Raw genomic sequence first — 27,118 nt, forward strand, 5'->3', positions numbered from 1 at the left:
TTGCAGAGCAGACTCCCTTCACTGTTCTACAGAACCAGGCCAGAGGGGATCAGGGCACCAGAACCCAAGTCCAGTTTGTAGCCCGAGAGCAGCTGGTAGCAAGGCAATAGGCAGGGAGGGGAAGGAGGCTCTGAGCCAGGCTGCCAGACAACACTGGAACAACTGATGCCCATAGAGTTGGGTCATCTGAAGAACAGAGTGAAAACAATCCATCCTCATAAATAATCACTGCTAGAAAAAAGCCCTGTCCAACTGTCCAGCAGGGAGTGTTTTCAAGCCAGAGCCCTAGCCATGTGAGTGTTTCAGAGGCGGGAGAACAAAAAGTAGAAAATGGTGGACATGATATATCTTGACTTTAGGAAAGCTTTTGATAAGGTCTCCCACAGTATTCTTGCCAGCAAGTTAAAAAATTATGGATTGAATGAATGGACTATAAGGTGGCTAGATTGTCGGGCTCAAAGGGTAGTGATCAATGGCTCGATGGAAGCCGGTATCAAGCAGAGTGCCCCAGGGGTCGGTCCTGGAGCTGGTTTTGTTCAACATCTTTATTAATGATCTGGATGATGGGATGAATCGCATCCTCAGCAAGTTTGCAAATGACACTAAGCTGGGGGGAGAGGTAGATATGCTGGAGGGTAGGGATAGGGTCCAGAGTAACCTAGACAAATTGGTGGATTGGGCCAAAAGAAATCTGATGAGGTTCAACAAGGACAAGTGCAGAGTCTTGCACTTAGGAAGGAAGAATCCCATGCACCGCTAAGGCTGGGGACCAACTGGCTAAGCAGCAGTTCTGCAGAAAAGGACCTGGGGATTACAGTGGATGAGAAGTTGGATATGATTCAGAAGTGTGCCCTTGTTGCCAAGAAGGCCAATGGCATATTGGGCTGTATTAGTCAGAGCATTGCCAGCAGATGGAGGGAAGTGATTATTCCCCTCTGTTCGGCACAGGTGAGGCCACACCTGGAGTATTGCATCCAGTTTTGGTCCCCCCACTACAGAAGGGTTGTGGATAAATTGGAGAGAGTCCAGCAGAGGGCAACAAAAATGATTAGTGGACTGAGGCACATGACTTATGAGGAGAGGATTTGATAGCAGTCTTCAACTATCTGAAAGGGGGTTCCAAAGAGGATGGAGCTCAACTGTTCTCAGTGGTGGCAGATGACAGAACAAGGAGCAATGGCCTCAGATTGCAGTGGGGGAGGTCTAGGTTGGATATTAGGAAACACTATTTCACTAGGAGGGTACTGAAGCACTGGAATGGGTTACCTAGGAATGTGGTGGAATCTCCATCCTTAGAGGTTTTTAAGGCCCAGCTTGACAAAGCCCTGGCTGGGATGATTCAGTTGGGGTTCGTCCCACTTTGAGCAGGGGGTTGGACTAGATGACCTCCTGAGGTCTCTTCCAACCCTAATATTCTATGATTCTAGTTCATGGAGCTAGAGTCAATTAACAAGCCTGCAGGCCCAGAACCTGGTCCCATCGTACTGTGGACTCGGAGTATGGGGCAGAGGGGCCTGCCTTGAGGAGGTTTACACAGTGGTAAATCACTTCACTCAGCACCAGATTTAGAGCCCGTGTTCACTTACTCCTAATGCTGCTGACAGGGGCAGCTTGGGTGCTAGCAGTGCCAGTTTTCCTCACACAACCAAGCTGGCATGTGCCTCACTGTTACGCTGACGGGCTCATCTTTAGTAAGGGAAGGGGCAGGGCGTTCACTCTCTCTGAGCCATTCAGCTAGGGTTGCCAACTTTCTACTCACACAAAACTGAACCTCCTTGCTCTGCCCCTTCTCCGAGGCCCTGCGCCGCCCCTTCTTTGAGGCCCCGACCCCAACTCACTCCATCCCCCCTCCCTCTGTTGCTCACTCTCCCAACCCTCACTCACTTGCTCATTTTCACAGGGCTGGGGCAGAGGGTTTCGGTGCTGGCGGTGGGGTGTGAGGGCTCTGCTGGGGGTGCTGTGGGGCTGAGGATGAGGTGTTTGGGGTGTAGGAGGGGGCTCCAGGCTTGGACTGAAGGATTTGGAGGGCAGGAGAGGGATCAAGGCTGCGGCAGGGGTTGGGATGTGGGGGGTGGGCTTCAGCTGGGGGTGCAGGCTCTGGGGTGGGACTGGGGATGAGGGGTTTGGGGTGCAGAAAGGTGCTCCAGGCTGAAATCAAGGGGTTTGGAGGGCTGGGGCAGGGGATTGGGGCACGGGAGGGAGTCAGGGGTGCAGGCTCTGGGCAGTGCTTACCTCAAGCAGCTCCCAGAAGCAGTGGCATGTCCCCCCTCTGGTTCAAGCACGAAGGCATGGCCAGGCAGCTCTGTGTACTGCCCCAGCCGCAGGTGCTGCCCCCGCAGTTCCCATTGGCAGCGGTTCCTGACTAATGGGCACTGTGGAGCTGGCGCTTGGAATTGGGGCAGCTCATGGAGGCCCCTAGCTGCCCCTATGCGTAGGAGCCGGAGGGGGACATGCCTCTGCTTCCAGGCGCCACACAGAGACACGGCAGGCAGGGAGCCTGCCTTAGCATCACTGCGCCACTGACCAGACTTTTAATGGCCTGGTCAGCAGTGCTGAGTGGAGCTGCCAGGGTCCCTTTTCGACTGGGCATTCCGGTCAAAAACCAGACAGCTGGCAACCCTACACTCAACCCTTGGCCTTTCCGCTGCAATGGCCAGCCAAAGCATAGTGTGAGATCACGGCTGCTGTATTTTTGTCACAGGGACCCATGTTTGTTACAAGGTGGAGTGAAACCATTAATTCATTCACATAAGCCATCTTTAATAACGGCCTCTGCATCAGGACTTTCAGAAATGGGACCATACCAGGCTAATCTTTCAAAGTTGTGACCAGACACAAGGAATGTAATGAGGCGCTTGGTAGTTTAGTAGCTAAATGAGAGACACTGAGAGTCCAGTGGCTAGGATCTCAGGAGCCCTGGCTTCTAGGCCTGGTTCTGCCTTCCCATAGCCCACATGGCTGGGGAGGGGAGGCTACCTGGGGTCTGGAGCCCCTGAAAGCGGGCTGTCCCCACAGTCTAGTCTGGGGGAGTCCATGTATGGGTTCTGTTGTTATTCCAGCTGCTGCTGAGGGACTTATGCACTGAAATCTTGCTGCACAGTGGGCTCATCAAGCTGGCTCGTCTTTGGGGAGCTGATCCAGCAGGTCTTGAAACATGTGCTTAGGGCTAGACCTCAACCTACAGTTCCCCTGATTACCTGACAGGTTCTAGCATCTCCTGAAACCTCTGGATAATCAGGGCCAGATGTTAGTGTTTCCTTCCCTCCTGGCTGATTGCAATGGCTCCACAAGAGTAAGTGGGGTGCTGCTATTGACATGAATTGTTTGCAGCTACCACCTGCCCGCCAGGGACAGGTTTTGTAGCTGAACAGTTTCAGGTCTTAATGTGAGAGTGGGGACTGGCCAGGGAGAGACACTAGGGCTCCTCGTTTGGGTACTATGTGCAGGGGGTGAGCTGCTGACCCACAGGGTATGTTTGCAGGGTCAACAATATGCCCTTAAGGATGAACTAAAATAGCAGTGTGGCTGCAGTGAGCTGGGTGGCAGCACGGGCTAGCTGCCCAGTACAGTTACACCCAATCCCCTGGTACATGAGCAAGTGGCTACCCCAAGCCACAGCCCATGCTGCCATGGCCCCACTGCTGCTTTTAGTGCCCTTGTTCGAACAGAGCTAGCACCTGTCTGCCTGCCTGCACTGGGGAGCACGCACTCAGCTGCAGTGTAGACGTAGCCTAACAGCCCCCGCACACTGCTACTGGTGACCCACCTAGCTAATGCCCTCCCCAACCCCTTCCAAGAGACACTGTATCTGCCTTTCCAAGGGACAATGGAAAAGCTTCCAACCAAATTAAAACTGATCTCCCTTGGAGCCCGCTGCCTTGTGCCTTGTTCAAGTGCAGCTGTGTCATCCGACTGAAAATGAATGTACTGCCACCAAAATTATGCACAGTGGATGATCTCTTTCCCAGCCATTAGAACAGAGGGATTTGCGCTCACTGAAATGTTTAGCACCTTTCTTTGGAAAGGTGCAAAAGGCCCAGAGTTAACCACCTGTGTGCTGGTAAAGCCTCCGAGCATTTTAATTTATCCCAGATGTGCCATGCTGCACTCGGGCTAGTAACATACACTGTACTTGGCCAACCTGACCCCAGTGCACTATCTTTGAAGACAATGGCTTGACATGAGGGTTGTACTGGCCTAGCGACATTATAATCTATATGACATGCCAAAAATACATTACACCATTGTTAAGGTTGCAGGTTAGGACAGGCCAGAATTAAGATTGTCGATACTCAGTAAATTGAGCACATAAGTAGTTGCCACCTGTGAAAAATGTGGTGTAAATGACTTGCCTGGCATCATGCAGCAACTCTGTGGAAGAGGCAGGGCCAGAATCTAGAGCCCCAGAGCAGCATTCAGCTGCTTTAACCACAGACCCATCCTGCCACCTGTCCCCTGCCTCCGTCGCTACACACCTTCCAACTTCTGCAGCCGACGAGGCAGGGGCCTACAGACAACAGCATCCTTCACTGCACAATCCAGAGTGGGTACATCCTGTGCACTGAATGAGGCAGGGGTCCTGAGGAGAAAACAGACTACTGCATACGCCCAAGGGAGCACAGGTGACCTTAATACATCTGGCATTTCCTAACTGCTGAGTGTTTGACTTTGCAATCTTAATAACGTTGGTTTTGTGTGTAATTTCCTAGATTTTTAGATAAGTCAATTTAAAAATTCCATCAGGTAGAGCCTTACTGACCCCCACATGGGTCATCAGCAGGGCTGGAACCTTCAGTTCCATCCCCAGACCTCTGCCACTTAAGCTAATGGAGTAGCTGGTAGCATCTTATATTGTGCAGCACTGTCCTAGACAACACAAGCTTATATAAAGTCAATTTGATTAATAGAAATGATATGCACAAATTCTATTCTCCCAAATGGAGTTTACCAGACACTTCAAGTCAAACACACTGGTTTAGATGAAACAAGTCTATTAACTACAAAGACATAGATTTTAAGTGACTACAAGTAATGAGGCATAAAAGTCAGGAATGGTTACAGGAGAACTAAAGATAAAACACAACTGGTGCCTAACTTAACAAACTACGTGAAATTCAAAGCAAAATTTCTCTCACCAAATGTTCTCAATATTTTTACTGGACAAACTTCTAGGGCAGGACCTCTTCTTCTGTGTCATGGCTGCTACCTTTGTTCCTTCTGGTGCAATGAATCGATGGCCAGTGAGGGTAGAGGCAGAGGGGTGGCGTCCCTTGGGGTGTTTGTCCCTCATTTTTATAGTGTTAGTCCCCCTCTTAGAAAACATTTTCAGCTGAGATTCAGGAGACAAAAAGGCTGCAGGTGAGGCTATTTCAGCATGTTGGAACTCACTTTCTGCTTGATGACTCTGTTTATTGCTTAAATGTAAATTAAGCAGACCACACATTCTTTTGTTTGAGACAGAAATGTTTGGGCAGGGCTGTGGTTTGGAACGTGTTAATAAAACCACACAGGGGAATCTTATAACTTTACATACTATGTTGCCACATTTTAACAGGACACTATTGATCAGCAAATTATGAGTTTTCAAATGGTATGTCACAAGGCATATGCTGTAAAAAGATTATTACACTCGTGTGCAAGGGGTGGATGCAGGAGCGCAGCCTGTCACAAGTCCCCTTAGAGGAAACTGATTTCTCAGAGGGTGGGTGCTTTGTACTTTCTGAAATTCAGGCCTATTTAAAGTTCCTCAAGTTGGGCAGCCAAAAACTGAGAACCAAACCCCTAGCCCCTTTTGAAAATCTTGTATGTGAACTCTCATGGATTGGTAACTGGTTAAAAGATAGGAATAAATGGTCAGTTTTCAGAATGGAGAGAGGTAAATAGTGGTGTCCCCCAGGGATCTGTACTGGGCCCAGTCTTATTTAACATATTCATAAACAATCTGGAAAAGGGGGTAAACAGTGAGGTGGCAAAATTTGCAGATGATACAAAACTACTCAAGGTAGTTAAGTCCCAGGCAGACTACGAAGAGTTACAGAAGGATCTCACAAAACTGGGTGACTGGGCAGAGGAGAAGATCTTCACAGGACTTTGACCTTTACTAGAATTTGCAGAGTGGGAATTCCACTGGTCAGCTCGATATCCAGCACCACTCCCCATAAATACACAAAGGCAATATCCCAAACCTTTAGTAAGAAGGTGGGAGGACACTGATGTTGGCCCACTCAGTGGGTATTGGAGCCTCCAAGGGATCCTGACTGATTCCTGCTGATTCCTTTTGGCAAGTGCAGTTCAGTAACTTCAGCCCGGGCAGCTGGCAGGTAGAAGTGACCCTTGTGGCAGTAAGAACAAGGACAAAGGCAGTCCTTGGGAGATGTCCTAGGAACAGACAAGCTCAAGGAAGAAGCTCAGAGTGGGTGTCCAGTTGTGTTATTGTTCCTGAGTCAGACGTACCTTCTTATTTGGGTTTGGTTGTGAGTCTGGCCATGGACTCAGAATCTGTGCATTCTGCTGAGTGTAAGGAGTGTAAACAAGTATGTCCATCCACGCTCATTTTATAAATATACACTAGAGTGTGCTAAGGGATTGGATCCTTTTGATAGGACATGCTGACAGTTTTAAGTGGAGCCTTGGGCCCTGAACTCACTTTCTTTGGTTCTCAGGATTCCAACCAATGTGTCAAGTAAAGTGATTGGATCAGCTTGTATTCCCCAGCAGGTGGGGAAACATAGAACACTGCGTTGGACAGTCCCTGACAAGCCCCAGGCTTCCAGATACTAACCACATGGTTTGACATTTCCAACAGCGCCGTCCCATGAAAAAGGGGCTCACATCAGGAAAGCAAGAAAGCAGCTTTCTGGGCTGATAGTCTCAAAACAATGGACCTTCTCCCAAGACTGTGGCCTTTCCTTTCTAAAGATATCGCATATACAGTAACATCCAGTTGGCCACTCACAGGCATTCTGTGCTATCTCCTGGACAACAACTAACTGTAGCTGATACAGCACTAAAGCATGTGATAGCCATGTGAACATACAGTGGAGAGCAGTGTTTTTCAGTCTGACAGGCCAACAGACTGTAGAGACAATGATTCGAGATAAAAGGCTGAAGTGGTTTGGGCATGTTGTACAGATGTCAAAACATATTCCTAGACAAGCCTTTGACTGGATCCCACTTGGTGGAAGATAGAAAAGAGGAGATAGAAAAAATGACATATAAAAACCCATTGAGAAAGATATCGCTGTCGTGGAAGCAGACTACAATGGAGCAAGAAACATGGCACTAGACAGACAGATGTGGAAACACTGGGTTGTCTCATGTCACGAGGCACGGGGGCATCTAATGTGTTTCCCAGTGTAGGGGCAGGCTGCTCATCTAGTCCAGGATGCACAGAGGGGAGGAAGCTGCATGATTGTGAATCCGTCTCTTCTTCGGTTTGCAAACATGATCTTGTGTCTTCAGATAATGCAGGTGGTGACTCCTTGGAAGCCACCCATTTTCCCTCCCTGCTCCCAGGACAGCTTGATGGTGCTGGCCATGGGAGCTGTATATGCAGGGCTGCAGGCTCAGGCATCAGCCTCCTGGTCTAAGCTCTGCTCTTGCAGACCCAGTGACAGCACATTTCAGGATGCATCAGAGTTTGCATTCTGACAAGCGACTTCAACTATAATACTGTATTTCACAAGCTCACTCAAACTTATAAAAAACTACAAGAGTTTGACCCATGTTCTTACAGTCTAGAAGCATAAAATGTTGGCAGCGTCACTTTATATCACCTGCTCCTGGTGGGCACGGGAAGGGAGTAGAGCTGGTTGGGAACTTCTTAACTAAACTTTTTTTTGTAAGAAAATGCCAGTTTGTCAAAACTGAAACTTTTTGTGGACATGTTACCGGTTTTGATGAATGTTCCCTTGGGAAGGTTCCTCAGGACCAAGATGGAATTTCTGCTCAAAATGGAGAGAGAGGGAGTGTGCAAACCTCAGACTAGCCAGCTTGGTTAGGGCACTCACCTGTGAGCTTCAACTCCCAGCTGTTCAGGAGCAAGGATTTAAAGTCCCTATCCCAGGTGAGGGCCCTACCCAGCTGGCTGCAGTCTCTCTCTCTCTCTCTGGCCCAGTGAATGTTTAATAATTTACCCAGAATGAAACAGCTCCAGCAGGAGTGATTAAGAGAGATTCTACATCCTGGTGGATAGGACACTCCCCCACTTAAAGTTCCTCCTCCATCTCTGGCAGAGCAAGGACGTGACTCTGGGTCTCCCATATCCCACGTGAGGACCCTGGGCTCCTCTGGCTCTCATCTTTGGCAGAAAATAACATTGCTCTGAAGGTCTTTATTTCATTCCAATGTGGAATGAAAACAAATTTCAAACCCGCAACATTTTTCACAAAGTTGAATCCTTGTTTTCTAGCCAGCCCTATAAGTGAGTGGGATATTCTATAACAATGAGAGATATTACTCTGCACACAACAGCAATCATTTCAGATATAGCAATATCATTTGCAGACATGGTTAACATAGTTTTAAAATCTCATGCTTTTCCTTTATTCATGTAGGTCGGCAGGACACAATGAAAACTGATCACACCTCCAAGATAGGGGACCGTATCCTGGAAAGTAGCGACTCTGAAGAGGACGTAGAGATAATGGTGGAAACCAACTGACCATGAGCTCCCAGTGTGATGGCCTAAGAAGGTGAACATGATTAGTGGATGTATAAACAGGGGAATAGCAAATAAGAGTAGGAAGGTAGTATTACTTCGGTATAAGGCATTAGTGATACCATTACCTGAATACTGTGTCCAGTTCTCGTGTTCACACTTCAAAAAGAATGTGGAAAAATGGCAAAGAATTCAGAGCAGAGCACTAAGAGGGTTCAAGATCTAGAGAATCTGCCTTACAGTAATTCCTCTGGAGCCTCTCCTGGAACCCAGATGTGTTAACATTCTGGGCACACTGCATCCTCTTCCTCTCTCTTTCTCCTCTAAGGCTGCTGAGGAGCACATGTGCTAAGGTGAAATATTCCTGGGTAGTCCTCCCTATATTTGGGGATTTCAGTTCCTGGGGTAGGTACCCAGAGCATTGGCTGGTTGTATTTTAAAATAGTTATATTTTTAAAATGTGAAGGAATTAATAAAATAATAAAATAAACACCCTCCACACGTCAACCTTTCTAGGCAGAGTTACTGCCGCTGGATGATTGTGAAAGTGTGGGGCATTAACAGGGAAGTGCTGGATACCTTGGGGAATGGGTGTATCAATGTGTAGAAACTATAATGTGTAGGGATGAATATATTGGTTGGCTTTGCAGGGTGTTGGCCCCAGGCACCTCACCCCACAGAGGGACTCTACAGTCATCCTGCTTCATTTTCCAAGTTTAGCTCTCCATTAAACTCATACACACCTAGGAGTTATAAAATACCATTCCCCCTCTTCTGGCCTGATTTCCTGAGCCATTACAAGGTAAATGCATGAGAGGGACTTAGGCAATGCAACTCTCTGCGGGCATCTCATTGCCCTCTGCACCTTCGACAATGCTACTTGCCTGTAAATTTACCTGCATTTGACGGCTGAGATGTCTGTGCTGATTGGGGAGCAGACTGAACTGTCTGCCAACAACATTGTTTTGTTTGGGTTAATATAAAAAAACAAAAAGGAGCGAGCAACTAGACAGAGAAAAGGAGAGAGAACAGCTACCCGCTCAGGCACGGGGCTTGGAGGGATGAAGAGGGCACCCAGCCATTGGTTAGTTACAGCTCCGGCAGCAAAAGTTTGGGAACTGCTCATCTAGAACAACAGGTCCCAAAGAGCTGGGTGTGCCTCTCGGGGAGTTTTGGGGGCAGGGGAAGCACAGAACAGCAGAAGTTCAAGTCCCCCTTGCTGTCCTGCTAACACAGAGGCGTTGAAGAGGTGGGGGGGTCTTAGCTTTCAAAAAAGTTTGGGGTATGCTGTTCTAGAGAGTGAGGGTTATTGTATCAATGCCCCTTTGCTCATGCTGGGGATAATGATAGCCTGGTTCTGCCAAAATCAGGGCGCATGAGTGATGCACCTCAAGCATTTTAGGTCTTGAGCCAATAATTTTCTATAAAGGGTCTGTCTGATAAAAATCTACTGCTGGCTCAACAGTGTGTTGGGAGCTGACTGCACCCGCCTGTTTTCCTTTAAAAGGATGGTTGGTTGTTACATTCCCATACAGTAATACCTCCTGTCTCACTGCCGGTGATTGTGTGACCTGGTGTAGCCACAGCTCATGCTGTTTTCTGTTCCATCTAGGATGGTGCTGTCTCTAGGTAAATGGTTTTGGTGGCACGAATACTGGTTCCCACCAGGATTCACCTGGGAGGACATGAAGGAATCTGGGAGTATCTCATACCCCAAACCTCGAGATCTCCTGAACATCATTCCCTATGCCCTGCTCTTAGTTGGTGTCCGATACCTCTTTCAAAGGTAAGCCAGTTTTTTCCCCATTGCACGTACTTGATCCATCTCGCATTTTACTGCTAGTTTTTCTTCAGGCACTCTCCCTTTCCACTGCTTGGTGGTGACTGAATGGCAGAACTGAGTCCTCAGAAGTTTATATTAAGTTAAAGTTAGTCAAACAACCCTAGTGTTCGAAGCTGTTTACAGTCAACATAGAAACTGAACAGCAAAGTCTATTGTGCATATGCACCTCATTGATGTAAAGCAGGGATTCTCAAACTTCATTGCACCGTGACCTCCTTCTGACAACAAAAATGACTTCACAACCCCAGGAGTGGGGACTGAAGCCTGAGCCCGCTGGAGCTCCACCGCCTCAGGCAGAGGGGTGGGAGGCAAAGCCAGAGCCCAAGGGCTTCCACCCCGGGTGGGGGGCCTGTAATCTGAGTCTTTGGGCTTTGGCCCCAGGGGGTGCAATTCGGGCTTTGGCTTCGGCCACAGGCGGCAGGGCTCGGGCTTTGGCCTCGGGCCCCAATAAGTCTAAACACCAGCCCTAGCGACCCCATTAAAACAACGTTGTGACCCACTTTGGGATCCCAACCCACAGTTTGAGAACCACTGATCTAAAGTATAGACTAAACAACGTAATCTAAAGAAACCTAGCAGAAAGTCATAATTTTGCATGCATGAAAAATATAATGCCACTAACTTCAGAGCCATTGACATTTCCTTCAAACTCAATTTATTCCTTTGATTACAATGAGATTAACAAAATAAGCCAAGTTTCAACAAAATTGCTTTAGCCACTGCTGCTCAGCAATATGTAAAACTTTTTATTGGAACACATGAGAAGGACATTAAGTTTAGGTTCAATTTTTCACTTAAAGTAGTTTTTCCATTTCCAGTCAACCACTTTGTTTTCTCTGAAGAATACAATGTATTTTCCCCAAACTTTTGTCAGATTATCTGTAACTAAAGATTTGATTTGCTGAAGTTTTCAATTTAACATTTTACTTAAGAGTTTAAGAGCTAAAATGTATTAAAAATGGGATCTTTTAAAAAAAAGTTTCCCCAAATTTCAGATCACTTGGCTGGTTTGCTATGTTTCGAACTTCCCACATAGGGAAAATTAGTTTCAAATGTGCATTTGAAAAACTTAGCAAAAAGAACAGGCGTACTTGTGGCACCTTAGAGACTAAAATATTTATTGGAGCATAAGCTTTTGTGGGCTACAGCCCACTTCATCAGATGCATAGAATGGAGCATATAGTAAGAGGATATATATACATACAGAGAATATGAAAAGGTGGAAGTTGCCAGACCAACTCTAAGAGTCTAATTAATTAAGATGAGCTATTATCATCAGGAGAAAAAAACTTTTGTAGTGATAATCAAGATGGCCCACTTCAGACAGTTGACAAGAGTGTGAGGATGCTTAACATGGGAAATAGATTCAATTTGTGTAATGAGCCAGCCACTCCCAGTCTCTATTCAAGCCTGAGTTAATGGTATCTAGTTTGCAAATCAATTCACGTTCAGCAGTTTCTCATTGGTGTCTGTTTTTCTGTTGCAAAATTGCCATCTTTAAGTCTGTTATTGAGTGACCAGAGAGGTTGAAGTGTTCTCCTACTGGTTTTTGAATGTTATGTTTCCTGATGTCAGATTTGTGTCCATTTATTCTTTTGCGTAGAAAATCCGGGCTGCCCACTCTCCCACATGTATTGGGTAGGTGCTTTTGGCCCCTGCTGAAGGACGTCTCATCTCCACATCTGTCTGTCCCCTGCCTAGCAATTAATTCTACCTCATCCAGTCCCCACCCCTCATCAGTTCAGCTCCCAACCTCTCCATTGAGCCCTCAGCAGTCCACCCAGCCCTCACCTCCCATCAGTTCAGCTCTCCTCAATTCACACCCTAGCCCCTCTGTTCAGCTACCCCAATCCCCACATCCATAAGTTCTGCCCCCACAGCCTCACCTCTGCTCCTCCTGGCACAATTCCCTAGCATGCGTGCAGTTATATTGGCATAAAGTTGCTTTATATCAGTATAGCTAGTCCTGTACAGGAGGGGGAACAACCCAGTTATCAGACACCTTTATACCAGAATAACTACAACCACACTAGTCAGTGGGAATAGTAAAAAAAAATCACACCTCTACCCATACCCAACTATATGGACCAGGCCAAGTCCCATAGGGATGATTTCTGGACACACAGGCCCAGATCTTAAAAATCATTGGCCATTTGGGCCTTTCTGATGATGTAATTAACAGCATTACAAAGCTGGGATTTCAGCACTGAAACACCTGAAAAAAATCCCTTGAGCCCTTTTTGTTAAATACGGCCTTACTTTTTCTTTAAATAAGTTCTTACTTTAAAAACCTAATTAATTTTCAGTGTCCTAAAAACAAAGGGTCTGGTCAGTATTCACATTATTCTCAAGTCTCCCCAGGAAAGCAGGTAAAGGGGCTTGGGGGAATATTTTGGGGGAATAGGGACTCCAAGTGACCCTTTTCCTAAATTTTTGTGTAAATCACTTAGTGGTGGTAGCAATACCGTCCAAGGACAAGAAAAGAAATTGTACCTTGGGAAAGTTTTAACCTAAGCTGGTAAAATATAAGCTTCAGGGGTCTTTCATGCGAGTCCTCACATCTGTACCTCAAAGTTCAAAGTGGCAAGGAAACCCTAACAGGGCCTGAGGGTGAGGACAAAGATAATAAAGTGCCTTGTGTGGATGGTGTGACGCTGCCAGACTAGGTGCCAATTTATGCCAAGGCCCCTAGGCCTCAATTGAACACTGACAAATGCATAGTTGGAAACCAGTTGGCTCACCTCTGCGTTAGCATTGGTAAAATAGATTTATAAAAATGCACTTAGTGTTTAGACTTTATGAAATTCTTGTAAGTTGCTGCCTGCATTTATCTGTGTCCCATGTTATAAGGTAATATTTAAGTGTTTGCTCTGTAATTGTAAAAGTGTTTGCTCTGAAACTGTAAATCCTCCCATCAGGAGAGAAGCATTACCCAGTGTGAAATACTGGTTTGCCACAGGAAGTGTTATCTCCTGTCGAACAAAAGAAGGCCCATAGACATCAGACAAACCAGTGTGGAACATCAGAGGACAAAATACTTTGTTGATTGCTCCCCCCACACCCATGAAGAGGAAATGTGCATGGGGACTTATCCCATCAGCTTGAACTCTGGAGGAAGGGAATAAAACTCCCAGACAGAAAAAAACTGAGTCTCTATGCTGCTTAGACTTTGAGAGGGCAAGATTTCTAAGCATAAGCAAAGGATCCCCAGCTGCTCAGCCTGGGTTGGCCCTTGATTATTATAGAGCTTCTACCATCTTTTGGAACCTAAGACCGTAACTCATTGGTGTGTGTATGTTTACTTGCTTTAACCTTGTAAAGAACTCGCTTAGTTCTTTTCCTAGTTAATTAATCTTAGTTAGTTTATTATAGGGTTGGCTATGAACCTTGCCTTTGGTGTGAGATCTGAGGTGCACTTGACCTGGAGTAAGTGATCAATGCTTTGGGACTGGGGGTAACTTGAATATTGTGGTGACTTTTGGTGTAAGGAACCATCTTTCACAAAGGCAGGTTGCCTAGGTGGCAAGACACACCATAGTGCCCAATGGGACTGTCTGTGACTCCATGTTAAGGCTGGTATAGTACTTAAGGGGTTCACACTTGATACTTGGTTGGTGAAATTAAAGTATAGAACTCACAGTCACTTTGGGGTTTGTGTGCTGGTTTGTAACAATCTGCCCTGAGGTTGGTATCCCTGCACTTGAGCAACTCCAGATAGTTTGACAAATGGGGTGGTGGGAAAGAAGAGAGCTAGTCACTGCAACTGGTTGCTGGGCCAGAAACTGCTCCTGAAAGTGGAGCCATGCTTCTTGTGATGGAGTGTTGGTGAGGGTGTCATGATGTCACAGGCCTGGTGCTCTGGAACTGCTCTGTATGAAGCCAGACAGGACTCTGAGTAGCATGACTCCCCTGAGGGCACGTTGTCCAGAGCAAAAAGCCTTTTTGACTACAGCCTTCCTGGGTCTGACCTTGGACTATTCAGCACCCTGCTCTCACTGTGCATTTTCTGCAGCGGGTCCACCTGGATGGGACCCCTGGGGGAGCCAGAGAGGCCCCACACTTCAACTTCGCAGTCAGCAGTGACTCTCAGCCAGCGTGTGACACAGAAGATTTATTAGTCGAAAGGAACATAGCATAGAACAGAGCTTGTTAGAACAGAAATCAGGAACTTTCATCAAAGGCCATATTGGGGGGGATTTAGGTCCTGGCGCCCTGGACTCCTCACTCTGAGTCCCAAATAGTAGACAGACTCGATTCCAGCAGCCCAACCTCCAACATACCAGTTGCCCCATCTCTGGTCTTTGTCTTGCTTCCCTGGGAAAGTGTCACCTGCTCTCATCTCCGTCCTGGTTCTCAGGTTATGAAAGGCATCTGCCATTGCTTACAGGCAGGCAGCTGGAGGAACCTCACCTGTCCCTGAGGGTCTCAACAAAAGTCACACACCCTTATTCTGACCACCTAGGCATTGGTGTAAGGCACAGGGAAACTGAGGTACACACAGTGTTCATGCAAAACAATAAGACTCACATATGCTCACATACAACATAAGGGGAAAAACCCACTTCATCACAGGGGGATAGGTCCAAATGCCACAGTGAACTGGAGAAAAGAAAAAGGAAAGAGGCCAGAAAAAAAATTATACTATTCAGAACAGCAGAGCAAAGATGTTTATAACATTTCCACACTATTGTCTGTTTTCCTTTTACTAGGCACTACTTTTCACAGTGGAACGATATGTTGCATGAAGCCACAAAATTGTTTATTTTTAAAAGAAAAGTTAAGTTTCCAGCCCATACTCAAATAGCAATGAGCCACTCCAGGTGCACATGAGTAAGCTACAAAGGCACTTGGCCTTCAGCCTCGTTCTTTATAATGCACTCAAGCAGGCACCAGTTGGTAAGAGCTACTTAATCAGGAAGTTATTTGCTATGCAAAATCTACTAATTTATTAACAATGCTACATACTATGTGCCAGTAGATGGCACTCTTTCTCTTAACAACTTATCAGCTGTGTTTGAAATAATTTTTCTTGCAGGAAGCTTCTAATTGATTCCAAATGTAAATTTTTGTTTTGACTTAATATGTCATTTCAGTTTTTTTAAATTTTAGTTCAGTTTTTCAGTTTCAAAAACTTAAACAAAACATTTTAAACTGAAATGAGCTGGCTGAGTAACAACTGAAAGCCAAGAGAGGGTTCATGACTGAGAATTCCAAGTCAAGAGAACTGTCTCCCTCTCACCCAGAGTTAAGTGCCTAATTACCTTAAGGGAGAGGCCCCACCCCGCTGACTCCCTGATCAGCATACTGGCCTCAGGGAATCCCACTCTCAGGATATGTCTACACTTGCAGAGCTTTTGCGCTGTAAGTTTCACCAGTGAAAGAAAAGCGCTGGTTTGTGTACTCACTTAATTTCTCAGGCACCAGAGAATGTTTACAGTAGCAGCATTTCCATCACTGATGAGAGCAGCGCTATAGGGCAGCTATCCCACAGTGCAGCTCTCTTGATAGATCTTGTGGGAAGGGGTGGGTGAGCGGAAGGCATTCTGGGTCCCTGCTCAGTGCCCTGTGCTGCCCTGCTTCATGTCCCAGCAGCCCCGTTACTTTCTTGTTTCTTTCAAGGCATTTTTTTTTAAAAAAAAACCCTGCTGTCTGGCTTCTTTCTCACATCTACAAGCAAAGGGAAAGGGAGTTTCAAACTTCCCAGGGTTCACAGGAGGAGGGGCGGACATCCGTTTACCTGGCATCACAGCTGCGGAGATTCTGGTCAGAGTGGTCACTTTTGGAACTCTGGGATATCCTCTGGAGTCCAGAAGGTGTTTACACAGGTAGAAAAGGAGGACTTGTGGCACCTTAGAGACTAACCAATTTATTTGAGCATGAGCTTTCATGAGCTACATCCGATGAAGTGAGCTGTAGCTCACGAAAGCTCATGCTCAAATAAATTGGTTAGTCTCCAAGGTGCCACAAGTACTCCTTTTCTTTTTACACAGGTAGAATGTGTCTTCACTTTCACAACAGCACAAAAAGAACAGTGGAAAGAGCTGTATGCGTCTCTTGAAGGTGGTTTTCTTTTTGTGGTGAAACTTCTGAGTTTCACTGCAAAAAGTCATTAACAAGTGTAGACGCTCCTGTGGTTTTTGGGCAGAAAAGGGACTTTTTGTGCTTTAAATGGCAAGTGTAGACATAGCCTTAGGCACCAACTCTCCCCATGAATTGTATAGAGAGCCTGGGCGCCCAGTTAGGGACTGTGGATTCCACTGAGCAGGCAGGCTCCTAAAATGCTCAGTGTCGCAATGCCTAATTCCCTTTGTGGATCTAGCTCTCCAGGCTTCAGGTCCCTGTCTGTTAAATGGTGGTGTCAAGGTTCCTCCCCCACTCTGAACTCTAGGGTACAGATGTGGGGACCTGCATGAAAAACCTCCTAAGCTTATCTTTACCAGCTTAGATCAAAACTTCCCCAAGGTACAAAATATTCCACCCGTTGTCCTTGGACTGGCTGCTACCACCACCAAACTAATACTGGTTACTGGGGAAGAGCTGTTTGCACGCGTCTTTCCCCCCAAAATACTTCCCAAAACCTTGCACCCCACTTCCTGGACAAGGTTTGGTAAAAAGCCTCACCAATTTGCCTAGGTGACTACAGACCCAGACCCTTGGATCTTAAGAACAATGAACAAGCCTCCCAACACTTGCACCCGCCCTTTCCTGGGAAATGTTGGATAAAAAAGCCTCACCAATTTGCATAGGTGACCACAAACCCAAACCCTTGGATCTGAGAACAATGAAAAAGCATTCAGTTTTTTACAAGAAGACTTTTAATAAAAAATAGAAGTAAATAGAAATAAAGAAATCCCCCCTGTAAAATCAGGATGGTAGATATCTTACAGGGTAATTAGATTCAAAAACATAGAGAACCCCTCTAGGCAAAACCTTAAGTTACAAAAAAGATACACAGACAGAAATAGTTATTCTATTCAGCACAATTCTTTTCTCAGCCATTTAAAGAAATCATAATCTAACACATACCTAGCTAGATTACTTACTAAAAGTTCTAAGACTCCATTCCTGGTCTATCCCCGGCCAAGATGACTACAGACAGACACAGACCCTTTGTTTCTCTCCCTCCTCCCCAGCTTTTGAAAGTATCTTGTCTCCTCATTGGTCATTTTGGTCAGGTGCCAGCGAGGTTACCTTTAGCTTCTTAACCCTTTACAGGTGAAAGGAGCTTTCCCCTGGCCAGGAGGGATTTCAAAGGGGTTTACCCTTCCCTTTATATTTATGACACGCCCCCCAAATCTCAGCTAGGGTGAAACACTGGCTGGGATTTCTTCCTGGAACTCTAGGAAAAACAGAGTTAATAAGACACATGCATCTCTAAATATACTACCAAGTACATAAAGACTAACAATATTTTCCACATCTCAAGGATGATTTTAACCAGTTGATTCTGGGAAACTTTCACGGGAGAGTGCATCAGCCACTTTGTTAGAAGCTCCTGAGATGTGTTGGATGTCGAAATCAAAATCTTGGAGAGCTAAACTCCACCGAAGAAGTTTTTTGTTAGTTTCCTTGATGGTGTGAAGCCACTTCAGTGCAGCATGGTCGGTTTGCAGGTGGAAACGCCGTCCCCAAACATATGGGCGTAGCTTTTCCAGAGCATAGACAATGGCGTAACATTCTTTTTCAGTGACTGACCAGTTGCTTTCCCTCTCAGACAGTTTTTTGCTGAGAAACACTACAGGGTGGAATTCTTGATCAGGTCCTTTCTGCATTAAAACTGCTCCCACACCACACTCGGATGCATCTGTGGTTACTAGGAATGGTTTGTCAAAGTCTGGGGCCCTTAGTACAGGGTCAGACATGAGTGTCGCTTTAATCTTGTTAAAGGCCTTCTGACACTTTCCGGTCCACTGAACAGCATTTGGCTGTTTCTTTTTGGTTAGGTCTGTCAGTGGGGCAGCGATTTGGCTGTAGTGTGGTACAAATCGTCTGTAATAACCGGCCAAGCCTAAGAAGGATTGAACCTGTTTCTTTGACTTTGGGACAGGCCACTTTTGGATAGCATCCACTTTGGCCTGTAGGGGGCTGATAGTTCCTTGACCCACCTGGTGTCCAAGGTAAGTCACTCTGTTTAGGCCTATTTGACACTTCTTAGCCTTAACAGTTAGTCCTGCCTCCCTTATGTGCTCAAGGACTTTTTGTAGATGTTCCAGGTGGTCTGCCCAGGAATCCGAAAATATGGCCATGTCATCAAGGTAGGTGACTGCATATTCTCCTAATCCCGCTAGGAGACCATCTACAAGTCTTTGGAAAGTGGCGGGTGCATTTCGCAGCCCGAAAGGGAGTACATTAAATTCATACAGCCCGAGATGTGTGATGAAGGCTGACCTTTCCTTGGCAGATTCATCTAGCGGTACCTGCCAGTACCCCTTGGTTAAGTCCAAGGTAGAGATGAACTGGGCCCGTCCCAGTTTCTCTAATAGTTCATCTGTGCGTGGCATTGGATAGTTGTCTGGGCGAGTTACAGCATTTAGCTTACGGTAGTCCACGCAAAAACGTATTTCCCCATCTGGTTTGGGAACTAGAACCACTGGAGATGCCCATGCACTTTCAGAGGGGCGGATTACACCCATCTGTAACATATCCTGGATCTCCCGTTCCATAGCAGTTTTAGCTTGAGGAGACACCGGGTAAGGTTGGACCCTAATTGGGTGAGCATTACCTGTGTCAATGGAGTGGTATGCCTGTTCAGTCAGTCCTGGGGTGGCTGAGAACGTTGGCGCGTAGCTAGTGCACAGCTCCTGGATCTGCTGTCGCTGCATACGCCCAAGGGTCATGGAGAGGTTCACCTCTTCCACACCACCAGCACTTTTCCCTTCGTAGTAGACACCTTCGGGCCACTCAGCATCGTTTCCTCCGTGGGCTGTAAACTGACAAACCTTTAATTCTCTGGAATAAAAGGGCTTTAGAGAATTAATATGGTACACCTTAGGCTTTCGGTTGGAGGTGGGGAATGCTATGAGATAATTAACAGCTCCCAGGCGCTCCTGGACCATGAATGGCCCTTCCCACGATGCTTCCATTTTATGGGCCTGGAGCGCCTTTAAGACCATGACCTGGTCTCCTACTTTGAAGGAACGCTCTCTGGCATGTTTATCATACCAGGCTTTTTGCTCTTTTTGAGCATCCTGTAAGTTTTCTTTAGCAAGGGCTAAAGAGGTTCGGAGGGTGTTTTGTAGGTTGGTTACAAAGTCCAGAATGTTAGTTCCTGGAGAAGGTGTAAATCCCTCCCATTGCTGCTTCACCAACTGCAATGGCCCCTTAACCTCACGGCCATATACAAGTTCAAATGGGGAAAACCCTAAACTGGGATGTGGTACAGCTCTGTAGGCAAAGAGCAACTGCTGCAACACTAGGTCCCAATCATTGGAGTGCTCATTTACGAATTTACGTATCATGGCCCCCAAAGTTCCATTAAACTTCTCCACCATGCCATTTGTTTGATGGTGGTAAGGAGTGGCAACCAAGTGATTTACCCCATGAGCTTCCCAAAGGTTTTTCATAGTTCCTGCCAGGAAATTAGTCCCTGCATCTGTGAGGATGTCAGAGGGCCAACCTACCCTGGCAAAAATGTCTGCTAGTGCCTGGCACACACTTTTAGCCCTGGTGTTGCTTAGAGCTACTGCTTCCGGGCATCGGGTGGCAAAATCCATGAAAGTCAGTATGTACTGCTTTCCTCTGGGTGTCTTTTTCGGAAAAGGACCCAGAATATCCACAGCTACTCGCTGAAATGGAACTTCAATGATGGGGAGTGGCTGGATAGGGGCTTTGACCTGGTCTTGGGGTTTTCCCACTCTTTGGCACACCTCACAAGACTGGACATAGGTAGAAACATCCTTGCCCATTCCCTCCCAGTGGAATGATCCCCCCAAACGGTCTTTGGTCCTGTTCATCCCAGCATGGCCACTAGGGTGATCATGGGCTAAGCTCAAGAGCTTGGCCCGGTATTTAGTTGGAACTACCAACTGTCTCTGAGGATGCCAGTCTTCCTGGTGTCCACCAGAAAGAGTTTCCTTGTATAAAAGTCCTCTTTCTACAACAAACCTGGATCGATTAGAAGAGCTGAGAGGCGGTGGGTTGCTCCGTGCCGCCGTCCAAGCTCTCTGGAGGCTTTCATCTGCTTCCTGTTCAGTCTGGAACTGTTCTCTTGATGCTGGGGACATCAGTTCCTCATTGGATTGTGGACCTAGGCTTGGTCCCTCTGGAAGCGATATAGGGGATGGAGCTGTTTCTGTTGACTGTGAACCGCTCTCCGCTGGTGCACTATGTTGGGATTCAGGCTCCGGCTGAGCCTCTTGTGTAGGGTTATCGGCTGCTGCCAGTTCAGGGTCGGTGGGGCCCTCTGGTGTTGAGGTTGCAAGTACTGGATTCAGTGCTGACACGGGGTCTGGTGTTGGTTGTTCGGCTGGTTCCGGTTCTGGGACTGGTTCCGTCTGGGTCTCTGGGACTGGATCCACTACTGCTGTTGCAGACATTGGCCTGGGGTCCGGGTCCATCACCTCTGACCGGGTCCTGATAGAAGTTTCCGGAACAGAGCTAGGCCTCACGGCTTGTTTAGCCTGGCTGCGGGTGACCATTCCCACCCTCTTGGCCTGCTTCACATGATTGGCCAAGTCTTCCCCCAACAGCATGGGGATGGGATAATCATCATAGACTGCAAAAGTCCACATTCCTGACCAGCCCTTGTACTGGACAGGCAACTTGGCTGTAGGCAAATTGAAAGAGTTGGACTTGAAGGGTTGAATCGTCACTTGGATCTCTGGGTTGATTAAATTGGGGTCCACTAAGGAAGCATGGATAGCTGACACTTGTGCTCCAGTGTCCCTCCACGCGGTGACCTTCTTCCTGCCCACACTCACAGTTTCCCTCCGCTCCAAGGGTATCTGGGAGGTATCTGGGCCTGTGGACCTCTGGTGTGATTCCGGTGCAATGAACTGTAATCTGTTGGGGTTCTTGGGGCAGTTGGCCTTTACATGCCCCAGCTCGTTACACTTAAAACATTGTCCAGCTGACGGGTCACTGGGGCGAGGAGGGTTGCTGGAGAACGGGGTGGTGGGACGATAAGGGGTCTGGAGGGTTCTTTGGGAGGTAGGTGGGGCTTTGGGCGGCCCCCGGTAATAGGGTGTGGTCTGGGGTGGTCCCTTCTGGTCTCCGCTCCAACTGCGACCAGTTTTCTTCTTCTCTGCCACCTCCACCCATCTGGCTCCAATCTCTCCTGCCTCAATTACAGTTTTGGGTTTCCCATCTAGGATGTATCTTTCTATTTCCTCAGGAACACCCTCAAAGAATTGTTCCATTTGCATTAGGAAGGGCAAATTTACTGGAGATTCAACACTTGCTCCTGATATCCAGGCATCCCAATGTTTCACAATGTGGTAGGCATGTCGGGTAAATGACATGTCTGGTTTTCACCTTAGGGCTCTGAACCTCCGATGAGACTGCTCGGGTGTTATCCCCATTCTGACTCTCGCCTTGGATTTAAACAGTTCATACTTGTTCATGTGTTCTTTAGGCATTTCAGCTGCCACCTCAGCTAAGGGTCCACTGAGCTGCAGCCTCAGCTCTACCATGTATTGGTCAGTAGAGATGTTGTACCCAAGGCAGGCCCTTTCGAAGTTTTCTAGGAAGGCCTCAGTATCATCGACTGCCTTGTAGGTCGACTTGTGGCACCTTAGAGACTAACCAATTTATTTGAGCATGAGCTTTCGTGAGCTACAGCTCACTTCATCAGATGCATACCGTGGAAACTGCAGCAGACTTTATATATACACAGAGAATATGAAACAGTACCTCCTCCCACCCCACTGTCCTGCTGGTAATAGCTTATCTAAAGTAATCGTCAGGTTAGGCCATTTCCAGCACAAATCCAGGTTTTCTCACCCTCCACCCCCCCACACAAATTCACTCTCCTGCTGGTGATAGCGGGTCACATAAACACCACCCTATACCGGAAACCTACTGACCGCTATTCCTACCTGCATGCCTCCAGCTTTCACCCTGACCACACCACACGATCCATCGTCTACAGCCAAGCTCTGCGATACAACCGCATTTGCTCCAACCCCTCAGACAGAGACAAACACCTACAAGATCTCTGTCAAGCTTTCTTACAACTACAATACCCACCTGCGGAAGTAAAGAAACAGATTGATAGAGCCAGAAGAGTTCCCAGAAGTTACCTACTACAGGACAGGCCTAACAAAGAAAATAACAGAACTCCACTAGCCGTCACCTTCAGCCCCCAACTAAAACCCCTCCAACGCATTATTAAGGATCTACAACCTATCCTAAAGGATGACCCAATACTCTCACAAATCTTGGGAGACAGGCCAGTCCTTGCCTACAGACAGCCCCGCAACCTGAAGCAAATACTCACCAACAACCACATACCACACAACAGAACCACTAACCCAGGAACTTATCCTTGCAACAAAGCCCGTTGCCAATTGTGCCCACATATCTATTCAGGGGACACCATCACAGGGCCTAATAACATCAGCCACACTATCAGAGGCTCATTCACCTGCACATCCACCAATGTGATTTATGCCATCATGTGCCAGCAATGCCCCTCTGCCATGTACATCGGTCAAACTGGACAGTCTCTACGTAAAAGAATAAATGGACACAAATCAGATGTCAAGAATTATAACATTCATAAACCAGTCGGAGAACACTTCAATCTCTCTGGTCACGCAATCACAGACATGAAGGTCGCTATCTTAAAACAAAAAAACTTCAAATCCAGACTCCAGCGAGAAACTGCTGAATTGGAATTCATTTGCAAATTGGATACTATTAATTTAGGCTTAAATAGAGACTGGGAGTGGCTAAGTCATTATGCAAGGTAGCCTATTTCCTCTTGTTTTTTCCTACACCCCCCCCCCCCAGATGTTCTGGTTTAACTTGGATTTAAACTTGGAGAGTGGTCAGTTTGGACGAGCTATTACCAGCAGGAGAGTGAGTCTGTGTGTGTATGGGGGTGGGTTTTTGGAGGGGGGTGAGGGAGTGAGAGAACCTGGATTTGTGCAGGAAATGGCCTAACTTCATTATCATGCACATTGTGTAAAGAGTTGTCACTTTGGATGGGCTATCACCAGCAGGAGAGTGAATTTGTGTGGGGGGGTGGAGGGTGAGAAAACCTGGATTTGTGCTGGAAATGGCCTAACCTGACGATTACTTTAGACAAGCTATTACCAGCAGGACAGTGGGGTGGGAGGAGGTACTGTTTCATATTCTCTGTGTATATATAAAGTCTGCTGCAGTTTCCACGGTATGCATCTGATGAAGTGAGCTGTAGCTCACGAAAGCTCATGCTCAAATAAATTGGTTAGTCTCTAAGGTGCCACAAGTACTCCTTTTCTTTTTGCGAATACAGACTAACACGGCTGTTACTCTGAAACCTGCCTTGTAGGTGGGGAACTTTCTGGGATGGGAAGTGGTACTTGGAGAAGGATTACTAGGGTTTGTTGGGATATTCTGCTGAGCCTTTATCTTCTCCATCTCCTCCACATACTTCCTCTCTTTTTCCTTCTCCTCCAGTTCTTTGTCCCTCGCTTCCATAGCTCTCCTGTGAGCAGCTGCTTGGTGTTGTTCTGCCTCCCTTTCTTGTTCCTTCTTCAGCCGCATGAGTTCTATCTGTCTTTCATGTTCCCTTTGTCTTTTCTCAGCCTGAAATTTGGCTAATTTGAGCTGTAGTCGAGCCGCGGATTTTGCCATTCTAACCTCTCTGTTTTTAACTAACTTTACACCCGAGGTTTAGAAATAAACAAACAAAACTTGGCTGTAAAATTTTGCTGTGCTGGAATAGAATACCTATTCTCTGATAGTGATTGTCAGCCTACAGAAAAAGACAATTCCCTTGTCTCTGCTCTGGGCCCAAATTAAAGCAAAAAACCTCCAACTACTTGGAAACCTGCTTACCCAGCCCAAAGAAAAAAAAATTTCTTTTCAAACCTGTGCTCCTTGTAAAACAAAAAAATCAAAATCCTAAAAAAAAAAACCCTGCCACTTTTGTCTCCAGGCAAATGGGTAGAGCACACCCCCCCTATTTACTTTTAGGAAGAAAAGAAAAAAAACTCTGGGTTGGAAGACTGTGAATTTCCCTGCAGGAGTTAAGTACCCTGCCTCCAGGCAAAGAAAACCTGCAATTCACAAAGATAATCCCCTTTTGTCTCTGCTTGGCCACAAAGCAGAGAAAAACCAAGCTGCTTTCAGTTTCAAAGCTGCTTTCTGGACTTCCTTTCCACAGGAAAAAAAAATTCCTTTTTAAAATCTGTATTTTTAGTTCAAAAAATCTCAACTGGATCTCAAAATGATTTCAGGTTAATCCCACCACTATGCCACCATGTCAAGGTTCCTCCCCCACTCTGAACTCTAGGGTACAGATGTGGGGACCTGCATGAAAAACCTCCTAAGCTTATCTTTACCAGCTTAGATCAAAACTTCCCCAAGGTACAAAATATTCCACCCGTTGTCCTTGGACTGGCCGCTACCACCACCAAACTAATACTGGTTACTGGGGAAGAGCTGTTTGCACGCGTCTTTCCCCCCAAAATACTTCCCAAAACCCTGCACCCCACTTCCTGGACAAGGTTTGGTAAAAAGCCTCACCAATTTGCCTAGGTGACTACAGACCCAGACCCAGACCCTTGGATCTTAAGAACAATGCACAATCCTCCCAACACTTGCACCCCCCCTTTCCTGGGAAATGTTGGATAAAAAAAGCCTCACCAATTTGCATAGGTGACCACAAACCCAAACCCTTGGATCTGAGAACAATGAAAAAGCATTCAGTTTTTTACAAGAAGACTTTTAATAAAAAATAGAAGTAAATAGAAATAAAGAAATCCCCCCTGTAAAATCAGGATGGTAGATATCTTACAGGGTAATTAGATTCAAAAACATAGAGAACCCCTCTAGGCAAAACCTTAAGTTACAAAAAAGATACACAGACAGAAATAGTTATTCTATTCAGCACAATTCTTTTCTCAGCCATTTAAAGAAATCATAATCTAACACATACCTAGCTAGATTACTTACTAAAAGTTCTAAGACTCCATTCCTGGTCTATCCCCGGCCAAGACGACTACAGACAGACACAGACCCTTTGTTTCTCTCCTTCCTCCCAGCTTTTGAAAGTATCTTGTCTCCTCATTGGTCATTTTGGTCAGGTGCCAGCGAGGTTACCTTTAGCTTCTTAACCCTTTACAGGTGAGAGGAGCTTTCCCCTGGCCAGGAGGGATTTCAAAGGGGTTTACCCTTCCCTTTATATTTATCACAGGTGGGAATGACACTGCCCTACCTGACGAGCATTGTGAGGGAAATATGTTGAAGACTGTGAGGCATTCAGACACTGTGGTAAAGGGGGCCATGTATATCCCTAAGATTGCTACGTGGACTGAGAGCAGCTTCTTTTCAGGCTCATTGAAAGGAATGGGAGACGATGGCCATTTTGAATATGAGAACATGCACAAGTGTGACGCTAGCAATCATGAAAAACTTTTATTTAAAAAGCTATTAAGCTTGGGAGAGCCATGCAGCTACGAGTTGGTGGCTTTCAGCACCTCTGGTTACATGTGTCCTGTGCAGGACCATTATCATCTCTCTCCTTTTGGCCTGATCCAAAGCACACTGCAGTTCATGGACAGATTCCTAGTGAGTGCAGCTGGCTTTGGATCAGTCCCCTTGTGTCAACAAATTCAGTCACCTTTTCCTCAAAATTGACACCAATTACTAGGCCTGAGTTATGGCCACACTGTTACTCCAGTTTTATGGCAGTGTAACTGTTGATTTCACCAACAAAGCCTGGAGTAATGCAGTCGTGATTCAAGCCCACAATCTTATTCAATCAATGAGTTGGCAATATTTTTTAAAGCAAATCCCAAAGGCCACTCTTAGACTAAAAATAGTCATGAAGGATATTTGTTTTCTAGAGAGCTGACTTTTGGCCAGGCAATGCTTCAGTTATTCTTTCAGCCCTGATTCACTTGCTCTCTCTCAGTAATTGTGTCAGGTCACTTATTATTGTATAAAGCATTAATGAATATTTAGTCCACAGCTCAGGCTCAGCAGAGTCCAGACTGGCTCCTGTTCACTCTGAATTAGTTAGGCACCTAACCTCATGGCTTGAATGGGCCCACCAACTCCCCTCACGAACAGGCCAGCCCGCAGCACGGGACCATCTGTCTCATTGGGGGCTGACATAGGAAAGAGACAGTCACGTCTTGCTCAGAACTTTACTTCAGGTTTTTGAGTTTTATTTCACAGATTTCCTTGTAGTTATAGCTTGAGTTTCACTAGGAAATGTAGCACTTTGCATGGGACATTTGTGATGTTTGCTAGGAGTGCTTCCCCTCCCTGCTGGGCTGCTGGGACATTCCAGGTGCTCTTACCTCAGCCATTTCTACACTACAAACTGTGGCTGACACGTTACATAGGCACAGAGCCAATGAAGTTGTATGTTGCTCAGGGGCATACATACATGCATAGATGACTCGTGCCTCCCCATACTGGGGGGCACATTCTAAAGGGGAGGACACATAACAGCCCCACGT

General features: G+C 46.5%; 1 protein-coding gene across 1 annotated transcript in view; it reads left to right on the plus strand.

The window, feature by feature from the left end:
• Nucleotides 1-10,272: 10,272 nt before the first annotated feature.
• Nucleotides 10,273-27,118, plus strand: part of LOC144257474 (ceramide synthase 4-like) — a 73,216-nt gene continuing 56,370 nt past the window's right edge. The window contains exon 1 of the mRNA XM_077805447.1: nt 10,273-10,445. Within this exon, the coding sequence (XP_077661573.1) occupies nt 10,273-10,445 (173 nt within the window). The remainder of the gene's footprint in view (nt 10,446-27,118) is intronic.

This window comes from Eretmochelys imbricata, chromosome 25 (assembly GCF_965152235.1).
Source record: "Eretmochelys imbricata isolate rEreImb1 chromosome 25, rEreImb1.hap1, whole genome shotgun sequence".
Taxonomy (NCBI): Eukaryota; Metazoa; Chordata; order Testudines; family Cheloniidae; genus Eretmochelys; species Eretmochelys imbricata.